The sequence below is a fragment of the Limulus polyphemus genome, unplaced genomic scaffold, assembly GCF_000517525.1.
Source record: "Limulus polyphemus unplaced genomic scaffold, Limulus_polyphemus-2.1.2 Scaffold105, whole genome shotgun sequence".
Taxonomy (NCBI): Eukaryota; Metazoa; Arthropoda; class Merostomata; order Xiphosura; family Limulidae; genus Limulus; species Limulus polyphemus.
Window position 1 is genome coordinate 1,107,035 of NW_013665715.1, and position 11,294 is coordinate 1,118,328.

The 11,294-nt window shown below is 34.6% G+C and overlaps 1 protein-coding gene across 5 annotated transcripts in view; it reads right to left on the reverse strand.

Moving 5' to 3' along the window:
* The window catches only part of LOC106470508 (synaptic functional regulator FMR1-like), a 93,988-nt gene that overhangs the window by 39,970 nt on the left and 42,724 nt on the right, over positions 1-11,294 (reverse strand). For all 5 annotated transcript variants that reach the window (XM_013931076.2, XM_013931083.2, XM_013931069.2 and 2 more), the window contains exon 10: positions 1,187-1,296. In XM_013931076.2, coding sequence (XP_013786530.1) covers positions 1,187-1,296 — 110 coding nt within the window. The remainder of the gene's footprint in view (positions 1-1,186; positions 1,297-11,294) is intronic.

Here is an 11,294-nt window from a genome sequence, read left to right on the forward strand (position 1 = left end):
CTATCTTTTTTTCAATTCACAAATGTGATTTTGCCCTCACAATAAGACAAAATGGCCACGGCAAGTAACGGGTTAAGCAGTTTCTAGCTACAAAACTTTTGCCAGGACTCTATTTCCTACAGGCTCTAGAACTGGTTCATTGGTGATTGATACTATTTTTTTTCTTTTTAAATTTTTATATGCTCTTGCAAAGAGCAAGAAAGTAAACTCTACAAAAAACATTTAATATACATCATAATAGAACAGTCAGAAACAAGAGCTCATAACCAACTAAAACAAGATTTGTTTAGTTGGGGAAAAATTCATATTACACTGACTGTCACACATGTTGACTAATCTACTTGAATTAAAGATCACTATACTGTTGAATCTTACAAAACCAAAACATTTTTTTCTATTAAGCTATTAAAAAGTTACTTTATTTTTTCCCAAAATGAACTAACTTTCTACTTGCTTACTCATCAAATTAACATCAGCTGATAAAAATTGGATGAGGGTATATGAAATATCAATAAGAATGTTTGTTTGTTAAGCACAAAGCTACACAGTGGGCTATATGTGCTGTGCCTTCCACATGTAGAAATGTCAATAAACATTTGAAACAACAGTTCTTATTCATTTATAATTCCCTTGTAGCTGCCACAATTTGTTTTTTCCCATTTTACATCACTTAAATAAATTTTAAGGACCTTTCTTGGCCCAGTTGAAATATGATATACTGGTTCATATTAATAATATAGCCCACAATATGGGAAGCTTAAAATGTAGTTTTGAGTAATACCAGCTCTCATTATATAACTTGATAAAAAAATGCCTGATACAACAAAAACAATCTTTCATATTTAAAATCTTTTGAGCTTTTCAGCATTTAGATGACTCCAGTAACCAGTTTCTACCATGAGTTTTTTTTTAAGCAACAAAATACATAATAAAAATGAAATGACGGAAAACCTCAAACATTACTTCCATAAAACAAATACAAGTTTTTCAATAAATAGTACATAAAAAAAATTCAGATCTATATTGTGCAATATTATCAATACCAGTAAAAATATTAAACATATTACACACATTGAAATATTTTTCTATAGATAATACAAACTTCTAACAATAAAAGGCAAAGTTGGTATGCCACACAAAACATTTGTATAGGAGCTTTTCTGTAACCATATACATAAAACTCTACCTCTTCTCGGGGAGTCTGATTTTCATTATCTCCCTCTATCTTTACTCTTACTACTCCAGATTTATCAACTATCTCCTGAATGATGCGTCCATTTTTCCCTATAACTTTTCCTACAAAAAATCAAAAAACATTATTATTTAACACCAAAACAGCTGTTATGAATGAAGGCATACAAAAAAAAAACACACAGAAGAAGCACAAGTTAACATATAATATTTGTTAAAATTACCTACAAATGCTCTGGCTGGGTGTCAAGTCTACAGTACATCAAAACTGGCACACATAAAGTGATAAGAAGTAATGGTAAAGATGTTGATACCATTTTCCCATGATTTGCTTAAAGAAATCAAAACTTAATAAACTTTTCTGGAAAATTACTACATACTGAGGTGAAAAAAAATCTTGTGTGTGTGTGTTCACATAGTACATGATTACAAGCTTCACTACTTTATATGTCAAATGCATGTTATAGATTCAAATAGAACTTTTTATTTATTTGAAGCTTTGTACTGTCAGTTATGTTTTGTATTTTAGTGGAATCATCGTGAAGAAGCTGTAAATTGAAACCCTGAGTGTTTGTTTGTCTGTTATGGATTTTGCACAAAGCTACACTAGGGCTATCTGCACTAGCCATTCCTAATTTAGCAGTGTAAGACTAGAGGGAAGGCAGCTAGTCATCACCACCCACCGCCAACTCTTGAGCTACTCTTTCATCAACGAATAGTGGGATTGACTGTCACATTATAACACTCCCACGGCTGAAAAGGCAAGCATGTTTGGTGTGACGGGGATTCGAACCCGTGACCCAAAGATTGTGAGTCGAGTGCCCTAACCACCTGGCTATGCCGGGCCATAACACCGAGTGTCAAATTAAAGAAAATTAATAAATTTTGGTGTTTTAAAGTCATTTATTTCTAGTACTCAAATATCTTTTATACACCAACGTGCACTACAGATGAACTCCCTGCTGTTTCTCTTGAAGTTCTGCCAACTGATGTCAAAGCTATTATAAAGAAAGAGGATGAAGATGAAAATCAGAAAGAAAGAATCAGCAAGCACATACTTTTATATCACACATTCAAGGAAGATTCAGTTGTTGTTGAAAAGAGTGTACCTGACTTATGCAGTGATGAAACTGAGAGGTTTAAGAATGAACCATCAATTGACATGAAACTCTGTCCTCTTGCTTGGTGGGAGTCTAATGCATGCAAAGTTTATCACATATCTAAAGTTGCCAAACATTTGTTTTGCATACCTGCAACTTCAGTACTTCAGAAAGGGTGTTTCCAACTGCTAGTGACTGTTTCAGCCAAAAGAGCTATGCTAAAACCAGCACATGTTGACACGCTAATTTTCCTGAAAAAAAAATGCTTAAACGAGTTGCTTTATCAACAAGACCCATTTTGTGACTTAAATGACTTTTGGTGCTGTTGGTGTTTATATTTTAACTAAATCTAAACAGGCATTTTTCTATCTGATTTTAAACTCCATATATTTTTTAATGTTTACAGCCAAAAATGTATCCCTTTTATTTTAACTGAAACAAATGCTGAGGTGATTGTGTATTCTAGTCATTTGAAATTTTGTAAAATATATGTTTCTAAATCAGAAAGATCTCAGAATATCAATCCTTTTACATTATTTTATTTCCTTTAAGTTGTCATTTTATTTTCATTTATAAATTTTTTACAGGTAAATTTTTAAAAATGACTGTTCACATAATTTTAAAATTATTTCATTCAGAAATGATGGTGATTACAAGTGTTTTAATCATTCATTTGAAAGTTATCATTTTCTTACAATGAAAATAGGTTTCCAATAGACGATTATCTCCTCTTACACAAACAGCTTTTCTCAATCTTCCTCTACCCTCAAACACATTGGAAAAAAAAAAAATTCTCACTTGAATTACTAGACTTTATACCCCTTCAATTTGAGCTGCTCATTTAACAGAAATGGAGCATGCAACAACCCTCCATTAACAGGAGCACTACACACCCTCCTAGAACAGTTGGCTCCTTCTGTATTACTTTATGTGTACGTCACTTTCGTGATTAGGCACACAAGAAACGTAAAAAACATTGGAAGTGGAGAGGAATGGTGGGAAGTGTGTGAGAAGAAGTAATGTATCAGAAGTTATCTATTTTCAATGTACGAAAGTTGTAATTTCAGATACGATATATACCTCCTCTCACACGAATAGCTAGAATCCTACACTGAGTAGATGGAGAGACTAGTGTAACAAAGATGTAAGAGACCCCCTATGAAATCAACTATAGGGAACAGAACAAAAGCACACATGAAGGGGAGCACACCTCTTATGGAACAGGTATGCTCTTCACCCTGGAAGAAGTGAAGTGTCGTAAAATGGGTGGCATCGAAGACCAGACTAGAAAAGGGCCTTGGAAAGAATGGTACACAATCTCTCCCCCCAACTATACAGATAAGATTTCACGTCCCGTTTTTGGTATTATGAGGTGGAGGACAGCACGTAGCCACCAAACAAAGTATATACATTGTAATTTGGCTAGGGCAAGTGGACAGTGAACAGTATACACAGCAACCCCAACTGCAAGTAAACAGAGTGCTATACTGCAAGCAACCAGAATTACGACGAGGAAGTAAGCAAACAGCAAACTCTGGACAAACTTCCAAATCAACCGTAGGAGTAAGGAAATATAAAGTATACCAAACCGAACCTGGAATTATGGGGTCATGTCTGAGCCTCAACTCAACCATAAAAACAGGGATACATCCTGTACCCATTAATATGAGCAGGAAAGAATGAGTCCAACTCAACCATAAGAGCATGGATGAAACCATGTGCTCTTTGTATTATAAGTAGGATGTGGAACAAATGCTCAATCGTAGAACAGGGCAATGCCTGTCCTACAACCAGTATTACAAGCTAAACAAAAGCCCCCTAGCTTAACCACAGGAGCAGGGAAGTGAAATATCCTGTAACCAGAATTACTGAGAAGGGGAGTATCTATGAAAACCATAAGAACAGGACATAATCCACCTAAATCTGGTATTACAAGGAGGATCGAGTGGAGGCTGGTCCAGCTCCCACCTACATCTACATCTCTGGGAATAAACTCCAGTAGGTAGAAGGAGGGAGAATTCCCAGCACTGCACTCTTCTCAAAGTAGTATAGTGATATATAATATTATGACCTTTGGTTTACACTCATAAGGAAGCCTCGATGGTCTACCACCCTAGCAACTAGAAACTGGGAAGTGGCAAGGACTCCCAAACTCCACTCGAAGAAGAGAAAAGTAAAAGGCTGTGGGGAGTCCAGAGGAACGTCCCACCAGAGAAAGTGCAATGGGTGATCAAGAAACCCTATTTAGAAAAGCAGACCGTTCCCAATTTATTCAATCAAAGGAGTGGCAGGGATGGGCAGAAATCCCCTTACGCTTTACTCATGACAGTTCATGAGTGATGGCCTGCCAAATATGAAATAGAATACTACAATTAGAGAAAGATATATACCACTAGGTAAGACACTAGTGATCTTGCAGAACACCCCATCTCAAGAGTGTACATTACAACCACAAAGATATCTGGTGCAGGTTTAGAAGAAAGCATACCTGACCAGGCAACACTCACCTCTGAACAGCATCTGAGTAGGCCCCTGTAATAAAACAGAATAGAAAAATACACCCATGTAACAGATGAACCAGTGCATGTAGAGTCATAAATGGAAGAAGACAATATCCACTAGAAAGGAACACAGCCAGATGGTGCAGGTAATGAGTGACAAAGGTATGGCCTAGACAATCTCTGCCAGAGAACAATGAAAACAAACTGCTAGAGACACGATGACAAGGCAAACCTTCTCAAACAATACACAGTAAAGACGATGCCCTTCCAACGAGAGGGATGAGTAATCCAACCTAATAAGCAAATGAACCCAACCCTTAAGGTAGATGTGAGAAGAGGACACATAAGGATTCCAGGGAATAAACAAAGAGGAATAGGAACCACAAAAGTAAGTTGTATGAGTCACATAGCACCATGGAGCCCACACAGGACACAGAAGGCAATCGAGATCTGACCAGGATAATATGGAAAATGGAAGGGATGAAGAAGGCTGTGCAGGTAGAGTCACTCTGTCGAGCAGTGGAGGTCTCTGGAGAGGGAACCAAGGCTGAGCCAGTCAAACAGAACCACCAAGAGAACTCAACATGGAGAGGTGTGGATAAAGAAGATCAAACAGGGATGCAGACATATATGAGGGAAGGCATAAAAGGGAAGACCTCTCAATTCCATACAAAAGGCATTCAAACCTGAGGACAAGGACTCAGAAACCAGAAAGATGGCAGGTAGTCATCCAGATGGGTGGCAAATGCATCTACGTGCTGAGTGCCCAGACAAGACTATAACTACTGGAGAATAGAGGGACCAGTCTATGGGAATGACTTTGTGCAGATGTGATAACTGATTTACAACTAGAATCAAAACACACTGAGAATGAGGCAAGCCAAGAGTAGTGTCTGGTACACATGGGCCCAGAATTTGGAGACCCAGAGTCCGACAACAAAGAGATATGAACTAGGTACCCTCTTGCTTGTAGAAGTCTGAGACCACCTAGAAGTCAGCAGAATGCATTTTCACACACAAAAGAAGGAAGACAAGAGACAGAGCTCTATGAACAATGAAGAGCACCAAAATGTTTAAATAAAGCCTAGGTTCAGCCAAAGCCCGACACCCAGTAATATCCTGGGTATTTAGATATGCACTCCAACCTATAAAGAAGCATCAATGAAAGATGGAAGACCTGAGATAGTGGTGGAAGAGGAACACCCACTATAGTATTGTCTCTATCTCACTACCAAATCGGTCCAAAGGAAAGATGAAAGCACAAGCAGATGATCCAAGGGATCTGAGCAGAAGTGCCATTAACTGAGGAATAGCCACAAAAAGGAACAAATGTGATTGCTGCAGAGGGGTACAAGAGCTACCAAAGAAGCCAACCTCTTGAAATAGTTGAGAAGGAGAGGATAAGATCTTGATGACTAACTGCTCCATATCCCAAAACCTTAGTGCAGAAGAATTGGCCCAACTGGTGGTGGGAAGTGAAGTCCCAAGAGAACCAAAAACAGGGTAGGGAAAAAAAGAAAATCCTTCGTATTGAAGAACCAACCAACACTATCTGCCTCCTATAGAGGCAAATGAGAATGGTCTGAAGACACCGAACAGGAAGGAGCCAAAATCCAATCATCCTGAGAGAGAGAGAGAGAGATGAAACTGGAGATGACCAACACTTGTAGATGTCCAATGAAGTTCATGACTACACAATAAAACATGGAAATGAATCCAGCCAAGCCAAAATGAAAGAGCCTGTAACTGAAACACACAATTAAGAAGTATTTAAACTTTTATGTTTGTTCAGGCTTTTATTAGAGTTTATGGCTTTTATTTTTATTGATGCCATATTAATTAAAATGGAATAGGTATAGTAAGTACAGAATTAAAGGGAAACAAAGGAAGAAAATTTTGTTGTGGTACTTAAAAAAACAGTACAAGAGATACCAAATAGACTGTATAGTTAAAAGTGTTGAAGTGGACATTCACATTTTCATAACGTAATAGAAACTGGTCTCTAAGTAAAAGGCAAATATAAACTTTTACCTTCCAAAATTTTGGCAGTTAATAACGATTATAACTTATTACAAATAAACTGACATTTTTTTCCTTTTCCTGTAGAGTTTAAATAAGTAAGAAGTTAGTGTATAATATTTTGGTATTGCACTCTATATAACTAAATGTGTGTTCTTGTTCTCTCTCTCCAAGTTCACATGAGTATTAAGACTTGCACTGTCCATTTGAAAAACACATTGTCATGTCTTCATCAAGGTTATATTATTATTATTTATCTGTTTACTGTATTTTTTTTGCAATTCATTTGCCTTTTATACATTTCTTAATTACTCAGATACTTGTTTCTAAATGTTTTGTTTTCTTCTATCTTTTGTATATACATCTTTTTTTTTAAATTTGGAACAAACACTGTATTTTCTTATTTAATTTGGTCCAATTAATTCAAGAACACACTCAACAGCCATGGCCCAGAGCTCTGGAACCTGATCTACACAAGAGATTACAGATGTAAATTTTAATTATATTAAATATCACAATCAAGACAATCAGAACTTGTAAGTTATAGTCCTATTGTGAGCACAACTTTTGACATTCAAATACCAGCTCTTTTATTTTCCAGAAAAACTATTTAAACTTAAAATTCCTTGACTTAAAACAGCATCAAAATAAATAAGTTTTAATAAACATATGTTATACATTTATCAACTGAGAAATAACTGGCTAGGTTTTACAATGTTTCAAAATTATAAGCCCTATATTTTAGGGAGTAATATTTTCTTAAATTTTTACAGAATCATCTAATGTACTCGTACCCTAGAAATATTTTGTGTTTAGAGCAGGTGACATTATCATCGTGGTTGATGGTTTGACTGGCAAATCACATACACGTTCCATATTTATGTTTAATCTGTACAAACTTTCATGAACTTGACAGTCAAGTCATACTATGTTTGTTGGTACAAGAAAACAAGGCCATTTAATTGCATAAAATGACTATGTGTTTAGTTATTATCTCTAGAAAGAGTAAGTCTGATGCTCATCTGGTGGTGCAGCAAGGTGTTAGAAGAAAATATCCTTCACAATTAAGGCCATTTAGAGCAATGAGCTCAAATCTGTGACCACCAGGAGCAACCAAGTTTGTCTTGGTAATCACATGCTACCTGAATGTGCACAAGGTCCATCCACTGGACTGACCCCTTATTGGAGAAGGGATGTTGACTATAAATCCAAAGAGTACAGAGAGCATCATCACAAAATATGTCAATCATTTAGTACACACAAAATCAGGTGTGTGAGAAGTTTTTGTACTAAAAATATGTCTGTGAAATGATGAAGTCAATTTGACTCAGACTTTTAACAAATCGGAGTGCAAGGTGATGTTCATGTGAAGAATAAAAAATACTTTTGTCCATCATGAAGTTTTCAAACTGTATTTGCATAACCTCTACAACCTTCTAAATATATATTTAAAGTATTTACAATATTCATGATTATCATATCTGGTATTTTCACTAACAAAAACTGTTGTGATATCAGCAGTGTAGTTAACCCTATTGGCCCAGGTACACTTTACTGCGCATGACACATAGTTTTAGTGCCTACATTCAAAATTTTATTAAACTACTTTTTGTTTATGTTATACCAATTAGAATAGCATAAAATCTTAGCTAATAACCCATATATTAATAGTAAGTTAAGTTCTTAATTCTACAAGGAAATATATAAAAAATCCTGAATTTCCACTAGTGCAACACACGAGACATTTTGTCTTAGCATGTGTCATCATCCTTATTTTACACATCACCCTTTTAAAATGAACGAAATTAAATGTAAAATATTCTCTATAAAATCGTTATTACTCAAACAGACCATAATTTTTATAGCCTTCAATTTGTTTGGTTACAGAGCTATCAAATAGAAAATCAGACCCTTCCTGCCACACCCACTTGTCACATCCTCTCTTTCACAATTCGTTGATAGTTCTCTCTCTTTCTCTTACGTTTCATTATATATTACCTACAACCAATAGAAAGTCAAGGTTTTCATCTATCAAATAGCATATTGTATGACGTTGTGTTCTGAATAGATAATCGTCAATTTCACTCAGAGTACCAACATCATTCCCGTGGGAAAGATAACAACTAGCTTGGATGAATTTGTAACGGCTTTTGTCACATAGTTAGAAAGCCAGGAAATTTTTAAGAAGTAAGTAGAATTGTCTACGTTTTGCATGTTATCAGTCTATAATCTTTGGTGTATTATTTAATTAAATAAAAAATTGTTAAGTGCTTTACTATAATCACTAAAACAATCAGGTTAACTCTCCTCGACAATCGAGGACAAGAAAAAAGAAGATTGGGTAAGTACTTTATTTATTATTATAAAAGTAACTAAAATTAAAAGTACAGATTTTTTAAGTTATTTAAGACTAGATTAGGTAAAATAAGTAATAATAATAATATAATTAAAATGGTTCATTAGGTACACATGCAAGCAGCTCGTGGGTAATGTAATTCGATAGCATAACATGAGCTGCACGTTCCCCGAGTGATTTACAACTTATAATGGGGCCAATAGTATTTAGACATTGTTCAAAGGCCAATAAAACAATAAAATTTAATCATAAATAGATGTGTAATGTTACAAACTTAGAGCTACTTAGGATAAACAAATGTAGTTTCATGTTAGAATTTGAAGTCATTCTAGAAAGAAAAGAAGGTTAATTTAGGTTTATTTCGATTTTTTTGTGTGGTTATGAGGTCAGTCTAATTGACTGATCCCGTTTTGAGATAGGGTAGATAAAATAACATATAAACTATAAGGATTTAGTGAAAAAAAAAAACGTTTGAAATGCATTTAGGAGGTTTTAGGGATTACATAAAGGAAATTTGAGATTTTTGAGATGACAAAAAGTATTTTTAATTTTAACATGAAAATTACTTTGCAAAAGAGCTATTCAAACCAAATACTCAATATATTCATGGACAAAACTTTATTTTATTTTATTAGAAATACTTCACTACAAAATATGACTTTTTATATGTGAAAGACTTGTAATATTAGCTGAAAGACTGCCAAATTTCGTGAAGATATACCCAATATATAGAGAGTTATAGGTATAAAATGTATATCAACTTTAAATGATTACAAAAGGTCACATGACTCGGTCAAACTGACCCCATGAAAAGTTGACAACCCTGACATCAAACTGATAATACCATGTTGAAAGGCACTCAAAAAAGATCTGGTTTTGTACACTTTGATCCCCACTCATGCAAACAGGGTTAATTTGTATTTGCCATCAGCAACTGTTGGGGTCAGATACAAAATATAAATCATGGTTTTCTGTACAAAAAAACACTACTTGTACATGACACTGCAACAAAAGACTAATGTTACTTTCTGCGACAGTATTATTTTTATACTTGCCAATTGTTGAAACTCCTTTTAAAACCCAATAAATTTGGAATCACACAACAAACATCACGTCACTTTCAAATTGCCAAGTAACCTTACAAACATCACGAGCCTCCATAACTAGAGTGTATAAGTCATGTGACTACAATGGTAGGAAACAGGATAAAATAACAGTGCAAAAAAAGTGCAAACAATTCAAAATATTTACAATTATTAGTTTCAAAATTTACAGCTGGCTCAAGAGAGAGGAACGAATCAATTTTATTTTTTCAAACTTCCATCATAGTTGGATGTTCCATATTTTTAACATTCTATCTCAGTTAGTAAGTCAGATTATTAAACCGATATTAGTAGAACAACTGGAACCACAGAACTATGAACATTTTATTTGTTCCCTAAATTTTTAATTGACTAACAAATTAATAACTATAAGACAGATGTTCCTAAAGATTTTGTTTAATTTGAGCTCTGCAGACTATTTATTTAATGGGGATATAAATATTATTATTGTCATTAAACATAAGTTTGTAGAGTATCAATTCAAAGCTACTGGTCCAAACTTGCCATTGCATATTTTATTTTGAATATTGTTCGGAGCTGTAGTACTTTACAAAGTGTAATTTTTCTCATTTTTTAATTAAGTTACTGAATTATTTCTTATTTTATTTCCTCATATTTCAGTAAATCTTTAAGTGACATCCACCAAACTATTTAGAAAATATCTGTATTTATGTGAGTATAGCTTATTTTTAGGATCTTACTTTAAATGGGTCAAATCTATATGTTAGGTTTACTGATTTTATTAATAAGATATGCAAATATTGGGCTCTCATGGTAAGCAAAATACTAATGCTCCATTAACCATAGTAAACATTCTAGTTATGTGATTCCTTCTTGGGCAACCTTTAGCATCATGAAACCATTCCCTCTGTTTCCAACTAGTAGCATTCAATGACCTTGTATGCTTGATATGAGCTTGAATGTATGAAAGTGACACAGTTTAACTACATAAATGGTATAGGTAAATATGTTGACTAATGTACCAATATGTAGGATTTTATATGCCAAAGCCTTACGAGCCTGT